Consider the following 23,561-nt stretch of genomic DNA (forward strand, 5'->3'; position numbering starts at 1 on the left):
AGCTCAAAAATCCAAGCCCAATTGAATTTCAAGCACCACATCAGTTGAACTTTCGAAAATTTAGAAGTGAACTCGGACAATAGATTCAACGAGAATACAGTGAACTAGTTTTTGAAATTTTGCAATCTTTTCAATTTTTTGTATTTTTGATTGGCAAACAAAATGGGAAACAGTAATTATAAAAATAGGTGTTTCCATTTATTGCGTGAGGATAATCATTTGTTTTGACAAACAAGTCATTTTGTTTTCGTTTGACTTAATGGGTTTGGGCAAAAAAGTACTTAAGTGGGGGAAAATGGGTTCAGATGGGATACAAGTATGAAGAAGATCTGAACTGAAATGGCTGGAAAGATGATTGCTTAATGATATTTTAATTAATGCTTAACGTTTTAAGCCTTGATTTTAGTGAAGTTGCTGCGATATTTGAAGTGTCATGTGTTTTTGGATATTGAAATAAGCAAAATTGGGTTGGGTGAATTAATTTGACGGGTCGGATCTAGAGAATAATTTGATCCGGACGAAATTATAAGGGGAAATGGGTTGGGCATCATGGATTAGGACACGTGGCAGTCTAGTTAGACTAGAGGTAAATTTGAACCATAGTATAACAGTAAGGGTAATTGATCCAATAGTATAACGAAGGGTATGAATAAACTATTTTTCAAAGTTCAGGGGTAATTTTGGCCCTTTCCCCTTTAAAGAATGTCATATTTTTTATTCTTGACACTGACACACTCCTGTGTTTTAAGGCTTTGAGTGAGAGACTATCCATTTCTTCAATCTTATGCTCCGAGTAGTCAGCATTTCCACTGCCCTCTCTCACTCCAGCCCTTTTCTTTGATCACTTGTTGACCCTAAGAACCAAAACCAGTTTGGTTCCCAACTAATAATAGAATGGATAAACTTGATCCTTGTTTACCCCTCCCTGCCATTTACCCTTCTTCTTCTAGGGATCGGGTCCTTTGCCACTTGGTTTGTTTTCAAACACCTTCCTTCTACTCTGTTCAGCCCCAGCTCCTGCTTTGCCCCATGTCTCATAATAGCCAGTATGGTCAGAATGAAAGTAACTCCAGTTTTCATACCCAGATTTGCATTTGCCCTGAGTATTGTGTGAAATTTTGGCTCTTTCCGCACAAATCCTCTATTTCACGACGTCATTAGCACGGACTGGAGTAGCTTCACCAAAAGGCCATGTCCAAAGATATGACATCTCAAGATCTATCCTTTTCTGCTTTACCTTCTCCAGAAGTAGCTTATTCTTTGCAAGCTCAGCAATGAGATTTCCCTTGGCCTTTTCAAGTTCTTTCTCAATCCTAAGGTGAATCTCACGGATTTCCTGTTTTAGTCCGGGAGAAATGTTTGTTAGCTTCTTCATTTTATGAGTTTTCAAGTCATTTTCTCTGATCTCTCCCTTAACTTGTTTATTGGGATTTACTGAGGACATAGATCCATTGTTGCTATTTTGCTTGAACACATTTATGCAGTCCGAATATATACTAATCAACAGATCTGCAAGAGATCCTTTTGAGTATCAATCACTTTTTCTTCAGGAATCTGATCTTCCCTTCTTGCTTCTTCATTGCCATTTTTAGCAACAGATCTCGCCTTGAGTGTAAATGAAGATTTAATTTTATTATCAACACTCACCATAGATGTATCATCTTGTTTATCTTTAGACATGCTGAAGAAGTCTTTTCTGGTTACCATAACTCGCTTCACAAGGCGGTCAGCATCATTTCTTCTGTTGGCATTCTTGACAGGGACCTGGTTCCATGCAGCTTTATCTTCATTGTGATTTTATAACGAATATGTAGATGAGAAGAGCATTCCTCTAAGAGATGTTCAACCTTTCCACACTTGTGACAACAATTAATTTTTTCACAGTTCCTGCTGGATCTTCCTTTATTTGGGATCACATTATTTCTTCGAGCCATATTTTGGAGTCTTTGAGTGAACAACTCCATGTCAATGTCATCACTTCCTGAGTCATCTATCTCTGACCCTCCTTTCTCAGGATCTTGAATAGGATCGTTGTCCTTCATTCTTATAACCCCTTGCACTCTTGCCTTCCCCAACTTATAATATTCTCCATTGAATCTTGGTGGTCTTGTGCTAGATTCTTCCTTCTCTAGGTTTGGTGAACTAGTCATGAAGAAGATCTTTTCTAGGTGTTAACCTTTTAGAAAGCACCTGCTCTGACACCAATTGATAAAACCTATGGGTTTACCGTTAACTAGTTCACAACTTGAAAGTTCACTCAAAACAGTTTAGGGAACCTGGTCCCTGAACTGTTTTCACAAATAATAATGGAAAGTAAATAAGGCAAGATATTTACGTGGAAAACTCTTTGCTCAAGAGATTAAAAACCATGACCTACCCTGGTAGGATTTCACACTTCACTAAACTGAGCAACTTCAGATTACAACCTATTGCAACTTAAGAATTAAACTCATAATCCCTAACCCTTACAATACACCTATTGTAAGCACATTTACAATAACTCCATTGCAAAGCTCCAAATCTTGACTACCTCTAGCAAACGACCCAACTGATACTTAGCTCTCAAGCTAAGAAAACCCAGGTTACAAAGATTGAAATCTGTCCTACTATGATTCTTATTGACAAGCAATGTAGGAATACAAATTAAGAGCATGAAACAAGACTCAACTATCTTAGGACTTCAAACGTCTTCAGTGGCAGGAACTGGTCCCTTGGATTGTTGAGATCTTGTTCTTGTGGATGCCTTGAGAAAGGTAGCCGCCACACTTGAGAGATATATAGCTTTTTAGATTTGCAAGTGTTAGGTCAAACTAATCCTAATATATATATATATATATATATATGAGACCAATATAGAGAGCATGTGATAAATATATGACCATGGATGGTGACTCTTGAAGGGTTTTTAGTTTCTAGCCCACATACAGTTGTGCTGACAATGCAGCAGTTTTACAGTTGTTAAGTACCGTGCAGTACTCCCATGGGACCTGATGGAGGACCTGGTCTTGGACTCGTTTATCGAATCATCAAAAATATGAAATGTTGTAACTCATCAAATGGTTTGCGGCGTTGGAAGCTAGGCTCGTATGCATTAACTCCATAAATATTTTCCGGTAGCTCTTTCTTCCATTTACAACAAAATAGCCGTCATTTTCATTTTTATCTCCACTAATTCACCTCACAGTCATACTTGTTTCACAGTCGATATCACCTTCAATTCACAAAAGTCGATGCCCACATAATATTCACCTTGGTTTCATCTCCATCAGTTCCAAAGCCGACATCCTCTGCAGCTTCCTATTTTTCATTCCCTCGACACAATTAAAAAATTCAATCATCGTAGAGTTAGAAAATTCTTGAAATGTTTACCCATATTTTTCCTGGGATTATTCACAAAGGTTGAAACTGACTTCAACAAAGCTCCAAGGGTCAACAGTAGGTGAAGGGAAGTCCGTGTGTGTGTGTGTGTGTGTTTTTTTTTTTTTTTCAAATTGGTATTATTATTCATTACGATTTGAACTTGGCAATAAATAGTGACTCAGGTTTTTTGTCACTCAAAGTAAATTTTAAGAAATGAAGGGTTTGAATTTTGCTCAGTGCTTTGACTGATCAAAAAAAGCAATAGCATTCGCCGAGCCTCCATTGTTGTCAGTGAGGTCCACACCAAAACTTTTAAAATCTTGATTTGCCCTAACTGGTTTAAATTTACACTTGAACTATATGTTAATTGTGGGGATTGGTTTTGATAACTGACTTTTAATCAACAAGGGCAAATCCAACCCATTTTTATAACGACAAGGGTTGATCTACCACACTTATTAATGACAAATCTAGACCATTTTGCAAATTTCACCAGCAAATTTGGGCATTTTTCCTATTAACCACGCATCCCTTGCCCGAAGACATTTTGGAGTCTATTATTGAGACCCAATTCGAAACAGAGCTAAAGATCGAGGAAGCTCTTCGTTTGGACAGGTTCAAGAAGATTCCATTATTGAAAAGAGGCACCATAAGCTTGAAATTCAAGTGTTGGTATATCCATCCCAGATTACTTTCTCTAATGTTGCTGTTACAGCTCAAACGTGTTCTGCATGCTGGATCTTCTACTATTCTACTAATACAATTAATTTGTTTTCCCTAACGCACGCACGAAATTCGTCGGCTCAAAAAACACGCTCATTTAATAATTGCACCAACCTTACATGTACATAACATATCTTTTTTCTATTTTTTTTATCATTAACCATACTTAATATAATTTTGTAACCCAATCACCACCCGTGTTTCAAAAGTCGGGCGTGAAGCAAAACGTTTTACTTAGCACGGGGCGTAACCATGGATCTTTAAACTTTTGATTTATAATGTAATAAAATAGTATAATCACAAAAATTATAAAAAATACATTGACAGTTTTAAAAAGTTAAAACCATTGATTAAAGATAGAAAACAAAACTTCTAACATGATATTACAAGTATAAATAAAACAATGGTATAAAAACTATTATAATATGCAAATCAAGTCTAACATCTAACTTTCAAACAATAAAAGAATCACAATTTTTAAAAATATTTACTATCATAATATGTAATTATGATAAAATACGACAATTTTGAGGTGTAGAACAAAAACATGGAGACGGATGAGAGTGAAAATGAAAAATTCAATTATGTATTTTCAAAAGAAATGTTCAGCGATACTCATCCTTGTGGTGTTCTCAAATTTAGCAAGCATGCAATATTACGACTTGTTATTTAAATTACTCTCAATCTTCTTATTTCTATAAATGAGAAAAACTATTAATCATTCATTTATTAACAAATTATGAAGCTCAACATTGTTAACCAAGAAATGTGACACATAACTGTGTAAGAACTATTAAACAAATCTCAAGCGTTGGACGTTAGACGTGTTTAGAACATACAGTCGGACATTTAAGACGTAAGCTCCACACGCAAGCCTCGTGACATTTTATAAGTGGTCCGCCTCGTGACATTTTATAAGTGGTCCGCCCCATGAGCCCCGAGGCGAGCCTAAAACACCGATCACCACATATAACCCATAAATATGATTCAATACAACAATCATATGTTAATAAGTTTCCTAAACCTATTAGCTGAATATATAAACGTGCCAATTTATTTATCGTCGTTTAACTTGAGTATCAATGAGCCACCAATAACTCCAACAGTACCTGGAAAAAGTCCTACTCAATGTCCTTTAAAAATTCTTTTAAAAAGAAAAAAACCCGCCTAGAAGATCAGCCGCTAAAAGCATAGAGCTTCGAGATTGTCACTAATCAGCGCAAGTTTAAAATCCATTTCAGCTTCGAGACAAATTGCATCGTTGTGATTCCTTATTTGAGGGCTCTAGTTAGTGTGTTAATCAACCAAGAGTTTTCATTAGTCGATTCAATAATTGGTTGTTTGCCACCATTAATCGGATGCCAGCTACCAATTCCACCGAAAAAACCAGATTCTGAAAACTATTGTATTGTTCCACTTTTATCGGATGTATCCAACGGGACAACTACATAAGTCCTTCATACCTTCTTTTCCTCATCATCAGCTTTGTTACCTATGTGAACAGAATACGGGCTACTGAATTCTCATAAATAAAGCTTCAGCCCATATTGCTTAGGACTTTGGAATATCCCAAGCGAGGACGCAGAAACTGGTTAAGCCAGCAAGGGATTTGGGTGGATTCCTTGAGAATCATGCTTAGGCTTATCCTCAAACGATTCTCTCTTGCCTGATTAGCTAACGTTTCCGTTTCAAACATCCATCCAATTCTTGATTTCATCCTCGGACCTTTTTTGTTTTTTTCTTTTAACCAAGAGATGGAAATTGTGTTAATTTTAAGGTTTAATAGCAAAATCATGTTCATTCGCCCTCCGATAAAGTAAAGCTGATGCCTCCACCCTGCAATTTTATTTTGTGTGGAATAATCAAGAAACATAACCAACTCAAATCAGCAGTAAAATGATAGTGATATGACATATGACTACATTTCAACATTAAAGAGATCATACCAGCCAGGATGAACAACAAATCGCCCGGTAGAAAGTGCCCAATTAACCTGTTAGACAAGCTACCAAGTTAAACCTCCAAAGATACCCACATACACAGTTTTCCCACATGACAGAGAAATCTGATCCACATAATAACAAGGAGGGTGATAAAGAATGTGAATAAGGGTGTGTTTGGTTTTCCATGGAAAATGTTTTCCTGTAAAACAAGTGAGTTTCTTATTTTCTGCTGTTTTTTATATTGTCAAGTATTCTTATTTCCTGGTGTTTTTTATGTTGTCCGAAAAGCATTTATATAATCTAAGCAAACAGAAGAGGGTGAAGATGAAAGGTAAGGGGTGTGGAGGCAGTGCAGTGTAGATGGGGATGGGTTGGATGGGCAGCGATAAAATGTCATTTACAGAACATGTTCAAGCATTGGGAGGAGCCAAAGCGCTGACTGCGTGTATCATGAAGAATGAGCCGGCGACTCATAGACAGTGGCTTGGTTAAGTGAACCCACCCGAGCCGTAGCAAAAGCTAGTCTTCATAGGGCAATTGTCACTGCTTATAAACCTGAACCTGGGTGAAGTAAGTTATGATAATGACACAATCACACAGTGCAACGTATGGGTGGGCTTCTCCATTAGCAACACTCTACATTTACTTTAAACATTTCATTCTCATTTCTCCAAACCAACCACTAGTTTCTTTTCCCTAGTTTTCTTTTATAACCGTGGTGTTCAGGCTAGCTTGTACGCACCTCGACTAATTACCCTGCTACCTCCCACCAGCACAGGTATCGAGTAACTCGTCCACCAAATCTTAGGATGGATGGGGCAACCCTTACATTTACTTAAAACATTTCATTCTTATTTCTCCAAACCAACCATTAATTTCTTTTCTCTAATTTTTTTTTTTTCTTTTGTGCAAATGGGTATGGAATTTGAGCAATGCAGAGCGATACTTTTCAGAGAAATAACACACACCTTATCTGTCCCAAGAGAATTGGCAACCACGTGGGTAACCTGCTCATCAATTTGACTAGTGCAGACAGCACCAAACTGTTCAGCTGTCTGCCACAAAGGATGCAAATGAGGATTGGCTTCACCAACAGGAAATACTCTGCTGAAGACAATACGGCAACCTGCCAGAATCTTCTGTTGTTCTGTGGCTAAGATGTTCCTAACATCAGCTTCATCTATAGACCGATGTGCGAAAAAATTCTGATGTATTCTTTGAATAACCTAATTGTATGAAATAATATAGAATATTAGTACTAGAACTGAATCTCCTAGATATTTTTATACAAGATCAAACATTAGCTCACCCCTAAACAAGAGGCCAATGTCCCCTGTTCTGGTCTTTCATCATGATCAATCTCAAGAAGAGAAGGACCAGGAAGACCAAATTGTCGTCTACTACAAGGGAAGTAAATATACCTATAAAAGATACAAAATGATTAATCATAGACAATTGAAAATGCCACCAAAATGCAGATATCAAACATGCAATTAATTACCTCTCCACAACAATCAAATTTAGCTTGTTATGTGGCCAGACTCTCACAGAATCATCTATAATCACAACAGCCGACTCCATGCCCAAAACCCCCTCCAAGTCCTTACTCTTAGGAACCCTTTCATCCCCATCAAATGGATCTCCATCGTCACCCCTGGAGATCACTCGTCCAGCAAATAGATCCCCTTTTGGATCTAGCAATTTTGCCATCTCTGTGGCATATAGCTTGTTCCCCATTGTATAGAGATGCAGCTCAAAAAGATTGCTAGCCTAAAACAGAGCACATTATTACCCAAAATAGAAGACTCAATATTCAACTCTAGCTGTATACACACTCACATATATAAATTAGAAACATTTACCTTTTCCAAGAAATTCCAGATCCCAGGGCGTAACTTGGTCCACATTCCCATGTGCGGAAACCGAAAGAGGTGCCTACACGGCTTTTCACGGTCTTGTTCCTCTTTCTTCCTCAATATCTCTTCATGGACTGGGTCGATTTCAACAAACTGAAAAAGAAGAACAAGATCATAAAAATCATCACTACCGACAGAGAAACTAAGCACAAAATGTACAAGTTCAAAAAGATTCTTGCCTTTGCTGAATTGAGAAGAGTATGGTCCAAGTCTAAGACGAGACAGAGCTTCCGAACAGCAAACATTTTTTTCTGTTCCTCAAGCCTCCTAGTCCTTTCTCTCTGGATATCAGCTCTCTGCTGGTCGCTGTACCCGTCAAATAGATGCTCAACATCCCCCCAAGAGCTCTGTGGTTGCAATGAACCAGGAGAACCTTTTTCAGAAGCTAAGACAGCATCATTCAGCCGTTCACTTGACTCAGAAATTGCGCCCTTCCCTTCCAATCTACTCTGATAAACTTGCAAGTGTTGTTTCGGAGTTCGAGAAGAAGCAGCAGATGGCGACGTGGATGGTGAAACAGAGATCATGTCAGCAATATTTTTCAAATTTTTGGTGAATTGGCGAGCAATGTCTGGTGGTGAAGTTGAAAGTGTCACAGCTGACTTGCTATCCAACTGGTCCTCATGCCTTTGGACACAAAGATTGCTTGCCATTTCCTGTGTGCCTGCTACACTGGTTCTACATTGATCTGATCCAACATTACCACCCTTTAGAACTGCAGTATTATGAAGAACACGCCGAGGGTCACGAGGTTTCATGCGGACTATAGCCACATCATCCTGCAAATCTTGACAATGTCAGATATTCTGGAGATAACAAAAGTAACATAAAGTATCATATAGAGTGTTTAGCTTTATCATTTTCACACAAAAAACAACAATGGAAAACAAAGATTACATAAATTCCAATAGCACACATAAGGAACCGCTCTGCACCTTATTCCACCCCAAACACAAGAAAAGGAGAAACCCTTAATAAAAATATCAGGCAGAAATCAAAAGGGAACTGTGCAACAGAAGCAGTAAAGAACACACTGCAAATGCACTCATTCTTCAAAAGGTTGTAAATGGAACTTGCCGCAGCTGCTGTCTGTGTGGGAGTCTGAAGCACTCCAACTGATCTCTGCCCAATAACAGAAGTTGTGAGAGCAACTACATCCGTTGATGGAACTGCTCCAAGAATAGAGCTAGAACTTGAAGCTTGCGCTGTAGTTCTAGAAGCATCAGCAGATTTCTTCTGTTCCATCTTGATTATATTCATCCATGTTGATGGATTTATAGCTATATCTTTTAATAAAGAATGCAAAGTTGCTGAAGTGCTCATGCCGGTTATTGGCAAGTTCTCATCAGCATTAACTATGACACTAGGTATAGTAGCGACACTAGTTGTTACTTGCTCCAATTTCCTAATGTCATTATCGCAGCTATCTGTAACACAGTTACTACTCGTAATTGGCAACCCAGCACTCCCTCTATCCTCTAACCAACCACCATTTCCAGTCAAAGGCCGCACATCACTCACAATAATTGAATCAGTCTGCTCACTTCTTTGTCTTTTCAACAATGGAGCATCAAAGACTGGTAGCTCTACTGTCTTCTGCTTTCTTGAACCTATCATCTCTAAAGAAGCCTCTAATTTCAAATCAATGTTTGGGATAGGCAAAATATTTTTATTTGTGTTATGAGCAGCTGCATCGCTGGTTGCCAATCTGAGTCTGGGATCTCTACTTTTTGTTGTAGAAGATCGCAAAGAAGGATTTGGCAGAAAACTCAGAAGATCTGCAGTCTGAGCAGTTCCAGCAAGAATATTGGTCTGGGAAACAGAAGACATTATTGGCTGCCCCGTGCTCGATGAATTCAGAAGGCTGGCATGATGTACAACATTAGAACTGGAGATCTCCCCACCAATGTCCCCTTCGCCACTATCTCCCTCTTCAGATGGGGTTGGACTTGGAAGCTTTTCACTAACAAAAAGGGAACTTCGACCAAATTTCTGTTGATAGGAGGAAACAGCTTTAAGGGCATCTGTTTCATAAGGATGCAATAAAGGATTCCCTTTCTCAAGAGCACCTGCAAAAGTGGGCAACTCCGGTTTCATCGTTCCGTCTGCCTGCATAGATGCTTTTGCAACAGGGAATTGTGGTCCAATTTCTCGTGTAGGTGATGGAAGTGTATCTTCATCATGTTCCTTATGGAGGTCCAGCAAAGGAATAGATAACCCTCTAGCTTTAGAATTGGCTAATCCTGGTTTTAAAGATTCAAATGACACACTCTGCTCCTTCAGGTCTGAAGATTTGGTAGATACAAAACCTGAATCATACTTGTCTACAGAAGTAAAATCCTGATTTGCTTTTTCAGAAGATTTATGAGGAACATTCATATCTAACAGTTGAACAACTTTGATCCCATTGTCCTGGTCTTCAGTATTTGCGGAAACAGCTGACTGGTTTATGGAGAGAATGACGGCATCCATCTGGAACATCAACTAGCAGTATAAGCTACCAGAAGTGCAACATTCTCAATACATATAAAATTTATGAAAACACACCTCTTTTAACTGCTCAGAAGACAGAAGAGCAGGTATTTGGCTTTTAGCATGAATAAGCAACCTGCAAGCGAGCTATATAAATGCACTAGGACTCTATAAAAGATGCCGAAAGGCAAATGTAAAAGGAAGGAACAAAAACCTAGATAGAATATCTCTGTTTTCTTCCTTCTGGTTGTGGTTCATGGAGCAGAAAACCTGCAAAAGAAAGAGATCTCAGCACCGACAAAACCATACTGAAAGATAAGCCTTTTGAGTGACTAAGTATCTTACAGAATTTATGGTTTGGAGTGCAGTCATAAGCAGTTGAATCAGACCGTCTTTTCCTGGCACAGAAATAGCTAGTTCCCCCAAGCTGTCTAATGAGCTTTGCAATTTGGAACAAACCACAGCAAAGGATCTATGCAAAACAGATAATTAGTCCCCATATAATTGCAATCGAAAGAGCTCTCTATACATTCAGTTTTAGATCTAAACTTACTTGTCGGTTTCAGCTAGAGTAACACTCTGAAGTTGTTCCCTAATATTTGAAGTTTTAAAGTCATCATCATTATTTACAACTAGGTCGGCATCCAAGTCGATCTCGCCTTCCTCCAATTCCCCTTCCTCCTTAGCAGCATCGTCATCCACATCAATGATGACCTTAGGCTCCATCTCCACATCACCAGATTGCTTTGAATTGGAGTTGGAGTCGTCAGTAGTCATGACAAATAGTTCGTCTAAAGGCTTATTCTGCACAGCCTGTGCCCAAGCCAAGTTATACAAACCCCTAGCGTAATCCCTCGATATTGGATACTTATATACATCTCTCATCGTCCAAACCCTAGTCGAGTTCTGATTTTGATTTTGATTTTGATTTTGATTATTGGGCAAGTTGGAGGAAGTGACAACCTTAGTAGTAGGTGTTACTGGGTCTTGCCTATTGAAGGCATCCTCACTGATTTCTTCAACTGAAGCCGAATCTGAGATCTCACCTTCCTCTACATCTTCAACTCGATTACATTCTTCCATCATCTCACCCTAGGGTTTCTTCCCTTAAATAAATACAAATCACCAACTACCAAAACTGTATGATTCTCTCCACCCAGAGTTCGAAACAAAATAAAAGCGCAATGAATTTGAATTCAAAAACACAGAATCCCAAATTATGATCTTCGGAAACAAAATTTATTATTTTAATTAAATAGCTGAGAATTTGAATCGGAAAATTAGGTTAAAAAGGAAAATGGATTCGGATCTGGAGAATTGGAAAAGCGTAGCCTTATAAGTAACAGAGAGGGGAGCAGGAAAGGTTCGAAGGGGAGCAAAGGGAAGAGAATTTAAGGTGGGGCAAGAATCTAGGATGGCTTCGCCAAGATTAATCTCAGCCCTTCATCTCTCTTCCATCCCAAATTCAACTCGATTTGGTAAAACTAAGGCCCGTTTGTCAATAGATATCAAAATCAATTCACCTTTTTTTTTATTATTTTGGAGGTGGAGTTGTATTTGATCATAGTTTTTAAAATTATAATTTTTTAGTAAAATGTAGTTATAAAAAAATTAAAAAAGTGAAGAAAAAAAATTAAAAATAAGTTTTTTGAGTTTTTGATATTCCGAAGTTGTATTTGGAATTTTCATGGCCAAACACTGATTCCGAAAAAAAATGAAAAAAAATTCAAAATAAAGTGAATAATTTTTATGGCCAAATGGGGCTAAAGGTCACCTGCAACGCACTCTCTATTCTCTTCCCACTTCAAAAAAAAAAAAAAAAAAAAAAGGTGAAAATCATTTACATACATGCCCTCCACTTTATTTTAAAAATTAAACTCACCCCTCAAGTGTAAATAATAAACATTTTCTCCCTTATTCTATCTGATATGAATTTTATCCTTGACATTTTCAATCCTCTATCTATGAAGTAATATCTTTTATATTATATATAATATTTGTTTTTCTTTACAAATTCATTAATATTATAAGTGGAATAATCTTTATGAATTTATCACAAAATCCAATGCTATTTTTCTATAATTGTTATTTAATAGTACATGCATTAATTTAGGTATTTATTTAACTATATAATAAGTGTAAGTTGAGTGGTACGACGAAGGGTATTTTCGTAATACCAAATGCTTCTTAGGGGCACTATTGTACTTCGATGTTAACCTATCATTTCCCATTTTGCTGCCACGTGTTCTATTTGTGGGATACAATTGTATCTCACTCCCTTTGTCTTCTTCAGTCTTACTTCTCTCTCATTCCAGCATGCTTCCTTCTCTCCTCACTTATGCTAGTGTCTGTTTCTTTTTGCCATTTTTGTTCTGTTGTTCTCTCCGCTTCAGGTTCTCTTTCTTCTGACCATTTACATTTCAGCTTTTCTAGATTGAATTTACCTGTTGCAGGTGAGTTTTAGTTTTCATTTTTTCCGTTGGTATTTAGGTCTTTTTTTTTACTCTGATTGATTGGTTATTTCTTTCAATATTTGTTGTTTGTTTGGTAGTTGGGTTTTAATCATATATGTGGTATTTACTTTGTTCGTTTGTATCGTTTAATTATTCATCGGGTTTTCTGTGTGTATGCAGCTATGGTTACACTCTCCAAAATACCCATGCATCCTGGTCAGTGAGATAAAATCAAAAAGCTTGAAAATGGAGACAGAGAATATTTCTGAGTTCTTCTAAATTTTCCTCTATCTTAGTGAGAACGTAAATGTTATCCTATTGTTTATAGGCTACTCATTTGCATATAGATTTTTTTTTCGAGTGCTTTATTTTACTTTTTAATTGAATGTATAAGTGGATTTTTTATTTACTAGTATATGGGTTTTCCTCCTTTAAATTTTTTATTTGTTTGGGTAGATTATGTGTATGCGTGTGGCTTTTATTGTTTGAACACGTCTTACACTAGGCACATTGAGTTTCCATCTTGACAAAAATATTGATAAAGTCATGCCGAGATTAGAATTAATTATCAAACGAGCCCTTAGTGTTTTAGGGTGTTTGACGAGATGCCTAAAATAAGTGAATAATTTTATTTTCCCATAGCTGATTTTCAAATAATTATCTATCCTTTTGCAAGGCCATAACTTTTGATAACATAAATGTAGGTTATTTGAATGATGTTTTGGCAATTACAGATATTCAGTGAAATATGTAATGTATCCTTTGGTAAGGGAATGTATTTGCAATGCCGAGATTAGAATTAATTATCAAACGAGCCCTTAGTGTTTTAGGGTGTTTGACGAGATGCCTAAAATAAGTGAATAATTTTATTTTCCCATAGCTGATTTTCAAATAATTATCTATCCTTTTGCAAGGCCATAACTTTTGATAACATAAATGTAGGTTATTTGAATGATGTTTTGGCAATTACAGATATTCAGTGAAATATGTAATGTATCCTTTGGTAAGGGAATGTATTTGCAAATTCATTTTGTATCTAAAAAAAATGAAGCTTCCAAAGAAGAAAATGAATATGATGATTCTTTCATGGTGCCCTACATTTTGATCGTGCTGCAGTTAGTAATGTTGTTTTGTCTGGAATTCATCATTAATTAGCCGAAAGCTTTCATTCCATCTCTTTTTCTGGAGAATGTATTTTAACACTAAGGTATACATGATTAATATCATTGATCTTTTCTTCTTTTTATGTGAAATCTAGGTCAGTAGATGTGTGAATTCAGACAATCTTTCTAATGTGTTTGTCAATCTAATAGTGATTAAATGCAGTACTTGTGATATCTTAAATCCTTGCTTGCCTCTCTATAATTGTATAAATGAAATTTGATGTTTCTTTTTTGGTTTTTCATGGTGATATGTGGCTTCTAAAAGACTAAAACTAGGTTGTTTATTATGTGGTAATGCATGAGATGGACTTATTGACTCGCCTTGTGGTGGGTCCGGAACCATAATAGCCCTATAAAAATCCTTTTGAACTAAAATACCCCAACAACAAAAAAAGTTACAAAAATACCTATAGCGCAGTATTTTACTGCGCTATAGCAGTAACGGAGACGGAGCCGTTAACCGCTATAGCGCATTAATTTACTGCGCTATAGTGTATTTACACAGGTCATATAGCGCAGTAAATTACTGCGCTATAGTGCGTTTGTTTTTTTGTTTTTTCCAACTCTTTTAGTTAACCCTTCTTCCATTGTCCTTTTAACGCATTTTGACCATAGATTAATCATGTTTCGCGATCCCGAAACATCAATATTTTATATAGAACCCTACTTATTTTTGTGCGATTAATAAGATAGGATCAATACATCAAGGATACGCAAAAGTTCGGATGGGCGTTTTAGTGGCTGAAAAGTGCTCGAACGCCATTTTCGTTTGAAGGTTCGGCGACATTATCTTGAAGTTCTTTGCCAATACTTAAATTTGTTCATCAATAATTAATCAAAAGTTTCTCAAAATGACAGCATCCATACAAAAAAAAAAAAAAAAAAAAAAAAAAAAAAAAAAACTTAATTAAATTGCACCATTCATTCATAACCTTGAGTAGATGAAAATACTTAACATACTAATATTCTTCAAAATAACAGCATAATCATAAATTAAACTTAAAACTAAAATCACAACATTCTTAATCATCATCAGAGTACAAGTCCTCAATATCGTCCTCAGAAAAATATTGGCGATTTCTTAAGACACATCTTTTTTCAGTAGCAGTTAGTTCTCTACCAGTTGATGATGCTTGTTCTTCGGCCAACTTTAGCATGTAAAATCTACAACGTCTTGCCAGCATTCTGTTGTTTTCCTTTCTAATTCTTTGCACGGCAAGCTCGCAACTTTCTGGACCTACTTGAGGCATGGTTAAGGAGTACCTTGTTGGGATTGGAGCGTTGAGATTTTCCAAGTCACGAACAAGACGTTCTGATTCGGCAAGCCGATGTGACCATTCTCGACATAAACCGCAATAATATTCCCGCGGATCTGAATATTTCACACTGCAGAAATCATCATTACGCTCTATAAGAAGGTGGGGATTTAGCTCATCTAGTTTGAAATCACTGGTATCGCTCGAAAAACTACTATGATTTGAACTTTCATCATCACTGCTATTTGGTTCTTTTGGAAGGAGTAAAGACCAAGGTGATTTTCTACTGCTTGACATTGAATAATATGGTGTAGTCTATTAAGAAAAGAAAGAGTTCTTTATATAGTTGCAAACCCCCAAGAACCCTCCGGGGGGGGGGGGTCTTAATGACCCTACCTACTTACCTTCTTGTAAGAAAAATATTAATCTTCATCGGACATTTCACAGTCCGAATCCCACTTGGATCTAAATCTTGTGCTACCATGTATACCATATTCTACCCTATGGTAACGTATTTGCATCCGATTGTTCTCTTCGCGAAAACGATTAAGAGCCAAATTAAACTCTTTTGGAGTTTCGCGAGGCATTGACATAGCACGTTTTTTTGGGCGTTTAAGCCCTACTAACGCTAACTTGTGCTCCAGTGCTTCAGCTTCCCTAACACGCCAATCCCACTCCTCTCTCATTTTATTATTATATTCTCGATTGAATCTGTCGTTAGGGTTATTTGAGTAATGAAAATCATCATCACTTAGTTCCCATGTCCTACCCATTGCTTCAAAGATGTTTGCTGGAGTGAACGATATAACACGATTAATATCTCTAAATTGATCAAAAAATGACATCTTAACTCAATTTTGTGTGGAATGTTGCGTTTGTAACAGTTAGTCGTCAAATTACATTATATAAAGTTTGATTCGAACTATTTTGGCAAGTGAGGTGATGGTTGTTCAGCCGCATAGCGCAGTTAAATCATGCGTTATATTGTATAACGCATGATTTTACAGCGTTATTATGACACAACGCCTCAATAACGCATTAATTTACTGCGTTATAGTACTATAACGCAGTAAATTAATGCGTTATTCGTTTCTCCACCCATTATTTGATTCGACGTAACACTGCAAAACACTGTAATTGCATGCATGCGTTAGTCCTGTTAATACCGAGTTTTAACTAGTTTTATCATTCTGTATAAGGCAAAAAAAAAGCATAAAATTTTCAGTTTCAACTAGTTTTATCATTCTGTATTCCTCCTCAGTTATTCAAAATATGACAGATGTTCCAAGAATTAAAGTTTCTTTATTCTGGGACGGACAAATTTTATTTGAGGAAAATAATTTGCGCTACGATTCTCCCCCAAAATATCATGTTAAGTTTCCACTTGACTTAAAATTCTCAAAACTACTCCAAGCCTTGTATAATAGACTACAAGTTAGTAGAAGTGATTTTGATCTAAGTATAATTGGAAAATATCCAGTGTCATTTACGCCGCAAGGTGTAACTAGTTATGGACAGTGGTACATTCAAGACGATGATTCTTTGACTGATTATTTGAAGGCGTCGTATGATTATAGGCGATGCATAACTTTAAACGTCCTTGAAATGTATATCGAAAAAGTGCCCATTAATCGACTTGAATTCATGGCTAGGGCTCCTCAGGAAGCCCGAAATAGCCCTCGTCGGGAAGCCCCGTCTATAATTCAGGCCGAAGTCACTCAAGCGGAACCTACTTATCAACACAATTACCCTAGTATGAGTACCTATGAAAGCATCTTGACTAGCCAAATGCCTCTGGATAGATTAAGTCAGCAATTTGACGGGCAGTGGTAAATATTCATTTTTTACATCATCATCATCATTATTATTATTATTATTATTATTATTATTATTATTATTATTATTATTATTATTATTATTATTATTATTATTATTATTATTATTATTATTATTATGTGTAGTGGCACTTGAATACTGCTAATGATGTCGATTATATTATTTAGGGGCTATACACCTGATATGGATCATATCGGACGGTCTCCTCAATCGGGATGGAGGAATCAGGTTGGAACATCCTCAGCCTATCCAACAACTCAAAGCGATGGACCTTCCTCAAGTTTCGGTGCAGTTGATTACTATCGGTACGTCTATTTTTTTAACATCAATAGTGTTATTTGATGTGTAGTAGTTAAAATATCCTAATTTCTAATATAGGGAGAATGTGGTGGTTGCACCAAATTATAGGCAAAGGACTGCTATGGATGGTCCGGATTATCCGAATTATATAGTGACATCACCCAGCGATAGTGAGGAAATACCTAATGCGGAGGAAAGTGACGATGAGCAAAGTGACGATGAGATTGAGGTTGGAATTAATCCTCAACATCAATTAGAATTGTTGCAAGACATGATGGACAGTCCGGCACACGTGGAGGAACTGAATTCACAGCAACCATTTGAACAGCAAGAGTCGACTCTGTTTCAGCCGCAAAGCCAATTTCAACAGCAAGAGTCGACGCCGATTCAGTGGCATTCCGATGAGATCCCCTATCTTGATCATCTTCAAGATCGCCCAGATGCCTTTGTCTTTACTAGGGATGATGATCATGTTCGGCGAAGTTTGTGGAAAAAGCCAGTGGATCTTTTAAAACAGAAGATTCATATTGAAAAAGGGATGATTTTCAGCTCAAAAAAATCATTGCAAAGGGCTGTTAAGATTTATTTCATCCAGGGGATGAGGGAGTTTAAAGTTGACGATTCCACACGAAAAGTTTGGCGATTGGTCTGTAAGCGAAAATATCAAGGCTGCGAATGGATGCTTCGTGGTAAGGAAACTGCTGAAAAGATGTGGACTATTTCAAAGTTCTACACAAAGCACAGTTGTGATATGGGTGACCTCCCAGATGATCATTGCAATCTAGATACTAATTTGATTGCGCGTGTATTAGTTGCCGACATTGGAAAAAACCCAAGGTATCCCCTTCGCCTAAGTTTATTTTATTTTTGTTGTTAATATAATGTTCGTCGTTGTTACATGCTGATATTTGAACTTTTTCAGGTACCCTATTAAAGATTGTATTACAGCCGTCCTGAAAGTATATAGCAAAACTGTTACTAGGAGGAAGGCGTATCTTGGGCGTAGGCGTGCACATGAGATAGTCTACGGCAATTGGGAGGGCTCTTTCAAGAAGTTGCCGAGATACATGGCGGCTCTACAACATTTCAATCATGGTACTGTTGTTGAATGGAAGCTCAAATCGAAACCTGGTGTGCCCGGTAATATTTTTGATTTTGTGTTTTGGGCATTTAAACCATGCATTGATGGTTTTGCTCATTGTCGACCTGTAATATCAATAGATGGAACACATGTGTATGGGAAGTATGACATAAAGCTGCTAATAGCAGTTGGAATAGATGCAAATGGAGCTATATTCCCTCTAGATTTTGCAATTGCAGCTAATGAGAGCATTAGTACGTGGGGTATGTTTTTGGACTACTTAAGGCAACATGTTATTAAGGATCGCATGGGAATCTGTGTGATATCAGACAGAAATGCTGGCATATTGCACGATATGTTCAATTTGCAGGGGTGGCAGCCACCCTTTGCCTACCATCGTTATTGTTTAAGGCATTTGAAGGCAAACTTCCAAAAGGCATATCGAATCCCAGCACTTTACAATTGGATGTGGGCGGCTGCAACAGAGCATCAGGAGAAGAAGTTTAACCTGCAGATGGACATTATTAGGCGGGCGAATGAGGAAGCCTTCCACTGGTTGAATGCAATTGATAAAGACAAATGGACATTACACCAGGATGAAGGCAGGCGATGGGGTATGCTGACAACAAATAGCTCTGAGTCATTCAATGGTTTGTTAAAATCTGCACGCGGACTACCTGTCACCGCAATGGTGAGAATGACATTAAGCAGGTTGTGGAGCGGTTCGTCACTCGATCAAAAGAGGCCAAAGCATATGCAGCAGAAGGTCTAAGATGGTTGCCAAAACCATCAACACTGTTCGAGCACCACAAATATAAGGCTCAGAAACATGACCGGATGGAGTACAACCCTGCAGAGCGCATATTTGAACTCACAACAAGTGTACACCAAGGTAAAGGAGGTAACGTCCATACAATTTGTGAGATTCCAAGAACATGCACATGCGGCAAGTGACAATCATATCACATGTCATGTTCTCATGCCTTCAAGTGTTTCATCACAATGGGAAAGAACGCCTCCTCGTACATGGCTGATGAATATACAGTTGAAAATTATACAAGAACGTATGCTGGAAGGTTCTACCCACTTGGCTGTGAGAGTTATTGGCCACCGGATCCATTTTCAATGGTCGCAAATAAAGCATTTATCCGTAAATTCAGAAAGAATGCATACTCGCGTATTCATAATGAAATGGATGTTCCACCGGGGAGATACACTCGAAAATGCTCATTTTGCAATTATGTTGGTCATGATAAGCGCAAGTGTCCCTTACGACATGGTGGTCAAACTACATCTCGCGGTGGAAGTACCTCTCGTAGTGGAGGAAACTTTCGTGGTGGAAGTACCTCTAGTGGTGGTGGCACGTCTAGCGGTGGTGGGGGAAGATCAACTCAAGGGCATTAATTGATGAATGTTTTTAAGATTTTTTCTTACTTTGATGATTGTATGATTATGCTGTTATTTTGAAGAATATTAGTATGTTAAGTATTTTCATCTACTCAAGGTTATGAATGAATGGTGCAATTTAATTAAGTTTTTTTTTTTTTTGTATGGATGCTGTCATTTTGAGAAACTTTTGATTAATTATTGATGAACAAATTTAAGTATTCGCAAAGAACTTCAAGATAATGTCGCCGAACCTTCAAACAAAAATAGCATTCGAGCACTTTTCAGCCACTAAAACGCCCATCCAAACTTTTGCGTATCCTTGATGTATTGATCCTATCTTATTAATCGCACAAAAATAAGTAGGGTTCTATATAAAATATTGATGTTTCGGGGTCACGAAGCATGATTAATCTATGGTCAAAATACGTTAAAAGGACAATGGAAGAAGGGTTAACTAAAAGAGTTGGAAAAAAGAAAAAACAAACGCACTATAGCGCAGTAATTTACTGCGCTATATGACCTGTGTAAATACACTATAGCGCAGTAAATTAATGCGCTATAGCGGTTAACGGCTCCGTCTCCGTTACTGCTATAGCGCAGTAAAATACTGCGCTATAGGTATTTTTGTAACTCTTTTTTTTGTTGGGGTATTTTGGTTCAAAAGGATTTTTATAGGGCTATTATGGTTCCGAACTCCCTTGTGGTTTATGTTGCACCAAGTTCATATTATGCTTTATTGTCGTTCAGACGCATGTTCTGCTTGATAGTGAAATTGACAACTCATATTAACAGGTAAGAGAATGAACTTCTTGCTTCCCTATAAATTATAAGAGGTTTTTATATTACTTTAATTTTAATGCTAACGGTCGTGAAACTTCTGTTACACCTCGGAAATTTTTCCGTACTTGTGTGATGAGTAGAACAATGAAGGACTTGAGTGTATGGTGTTTTACTAAGTCGGGAATGGCTAATTTTGCATTTTTGGAAATAATAGAGTTGCAGAAAATTTTTCTGCCAGTGGTCGTATATGGCACTATACGGCCCGTAAAGTGATTTACGGACCGTATAGTGCAATCGTATCCCATCATTCCAAAAATCTCAACTTTCTGCCCAGCGTTGATATGGTTAAATACGACCCAGTTTACAGCCCGTAAACTGGTTTACGGACCGTAAACCAGGTCGTAAAGTGCCATAATCCTCAGCCAAACTTTCTGTTTCTTGGAATGCTTAAATACGTCCACAGTGGACGGGCCGTAAATCAGAATACGGTCCGTAAACTGCAATTTACGACCACTGTTCACCCGACGAGAATTCATTAAACATCAGCTTTTGAGTTATTAAAAGGAACTTAGGCCTCATTTTATTTCATTCTTCATTCATACAACTCAAGAACACTCTAGAACTCTCCAAATACTTCCTCCATAAGAATCCAAGAGAATCAAGGGAAAGCTAAAGATCAACAACACAAAACCTATGAAATCAAGTGCAAGAACACATCAAGGGATCATCTAAGTCAAGTAATTCCCAAGAAGGTGAAACTAGGGTTTTGTTTAAGTGAAGCAATTCAACTTAAGGATTGTTCAACCACTATCCAAGGTAAGTTTCATGATTATTCCATGTTGTTTGAAGTATTGGAAAGCTTAGACACTTGAGATGTAGAAGAACATAAAAATAGGTCATTATTGAATGAATAGTGACATGAATGAATGATAGTGGAATTGAACTACGAATATTGGAGTGTTGTGAGTACAAATACGTTATAAATGATGTTTATATCATGAAACAAGCGTTAAACGCATGAAAATGCAAGGGCGAGTCATAAGGCTAATTATGAGGGAAATTGGAGGAAAATGGTTGATTTTGCTAAATGTACGTAAACGACGATTGTTGATTTCGATGTTGTGAGTAATGCTATGAATGTTGGGGGTTACTATAAAACATGGAAAGTAGTATGAGCAAAGGAAGCGCTGTCCGACTTCTCCTAGAATTAGCGACGCGATCTTATAGTTAGTTTATTAATGTTGATACGAATTCTCTTATGAAGGTAACGACGCGATATTGAAGGAGAACGAGTGAGCGATATCTTAGCTAAACGACCAAGGTATGTGAGGCTAGTCCCTTCTTTCTGATGGCATGAATCTTGTAGCACGAAATTCCTATTCTCTTCATGAGTTCCTATAGTCCGAAAGGCTAAGAGTCTAACTCCTTAATGTCTATATAAGATGAGGAATACGATATGATGATGCTAGTAGAATGATGATGTTAATTATCGCTTACACTCACCTTATGTACTAGTTCCTTCAAGGTGAGGCAGAGTATCAATAGTTGTTCCATAATGTAATCGGGGGATCACGACCTTACGTCACCCCAATAGAGTAAAGTTGATCTTGAGCCTTATGCATGTATTACAATGAGATAAGTATTTTATGATGAGTATATTATTATTATGAGCATTTATGATAAGCATGACATGAGCATTTCACACCGTGCCTAGTTGGCCGGGCAGTCACCGCCAAGGCGGGCAACTATACGGATTCACCATGACCTTCGGGCATGGGCAGACACCACTAGGGGGCGGCATGAGATGGTACCCCGGACGCGGGAGGCCTGGACGCGGGCTAATATTATTGATTATCACATCGTTCCGACATGGACGGGCAGCTTGCATATGATGCATATATGTTATGAGGATGAGTATGAGTAATATGGCACGCATGATTTCCTTTATGATTATCAGACAGATCCAGATATTTCACGTTGATGTTATCACTATATTGTTGATGTTTTCTTTCATTGTTTATGCTTCTCATACTCAGTACAACATTCGTACTGACGTCCTTTCTTCGGACGCTGTGTTCATGCCCACAGGTAGACAGAGAGGAGAGCTTGGCCCAGATCCTCAGTAGCAATCAGCTGGTTGAAAGCACTCCATCGTCCGGAGGTGCTTAGGATTATCCTTTTGGTATATATGTATATTTTGGGCACGACGGAGTCTTGTTCCGTCCATGTATATACAGTATGTTAGTAGAGGCTCGTAGATACGCAATGTGGGTTAGATGGTCTCACAAGACGTTTTCATATGCGTGTATATTATTTTGATGGCCGAAAGGCAATTGTATATAAAGTATTTATGTTTGTTTAATTATGATTTTCCTACAACTGGTATGTAAATTGATAAAAGAATATTAAATGAGCAAGATAAGTAGTAGAGTGCGAGGTGCTCGGTAACTAGCTCCGGGTACCCGTCGCGGCCCCTAGCTGGGTCGTGATAGAAGTGGTATCAGAGCAGTTCGTCCTAGGAAGTGTCTACGAGCCGTGTCTAGTAGGGTCTTGTTTATGGTGTGTTGCGCGCCTCGCTAATAAACAAGAGGCTACAGGGCATTTAGGAAAATGACCATCCTTCTTCTCATGAAATCGTGCGATAGAGCCATGCTTAGGATTATGTTATTCCTAAAAGTGCGTTATGGTTTCAGAAAATGCCGCCAAAAGGAAAAGCTACAGCTGCCCAGAAGGGCAAAGCTACGACAAAGAGGCAGGCGGAAAGAGAGCCTCCGGCAAATGTAGAGGAAAGCGAATCGCAAAGTGAGGCCGCGTCCAATGTAGAAGAGCAGGGAGGAGCCTCAGCTCCGATTCTTCCACCGGGTGCTTCGGGTCAACAAGTGTCCGAGG

General features: G+C 37.8%; 1 protein-coding gene across 1 annotated transcript; it reads right to left on the minus strand.

The window, feature by feature from the left end:
• Positions 1-4,945: 4,945 nt before the first annotated feature.
• Positions 4,946-11,836, minus strand: LOC132619313 (RNA polymerase II C-terminal domain phosphatase-like 3). The gene is made up of 12 exons (XM_060334251.1): positions 10,968-11,836; positions 10,760-10,886; positions 10,629-10,684; positions 10,490-10,550; positions 9,020-10,414; positions 8,122-8,721; positions 7,889-8,035; positions 7,528-7,796; positions 7,336-7,447; positions 6,995-7,252; positions 6,030-6,076; positions 4,946-5,919 (listed from the first exon to the last, which is right to left on the minus strand). The coding sequence occupies exons 1-12, from the start codon at positions 11,498-11,500 to the stop codon at positions 5,856-5,858; spliced, it is 3,669 nt and encodes a 1,222-aa protein (XP_060190234.1). The 5' UTR covers positions 11,501-11,836; the 3' UTR covers positions 4,946-5,855.
• Positions 11,837-23,561: the final 11,725 nt, after the last annotated feature.

This window comes from Lycium barbarum, chromosome 11 (genome assembly GCF_019175385.1).
Source record: "Lycium barbarum isolate Lr01 chromosome 11, ASM1917538v2, whole genome shotgun sequence".
NCBI lineage: Eukaryota > Viridiplantae > Streptophyta > Magnoliopsida > Solanales > Solanaceae > Lycium > Lycium barbarum.

Coding starts and splice junctions, on each gene's coding strand:
- LOC132619313 (XM_060334251.1), bottom strand. CDS start 11,500: ATGATGGAAGAATGTAATCGAGTTGAAGATGTAGAGGAAGGTGAGATC. Junction 10,551..10,628: donor AACAGAGATATTCTATCTAG/GTTTTTGTTCCT, acceptor GCTCGCTTGCAG/GTTGCTTATTCATGCTAAAA. Junction 8,036..8,121: donor CTCTTCTCAATTCAGCAAAG/GCAAGAATCTTT, acceptor CTTCTTTTTCAG/TTTGTTGAAATCGACCCAGT.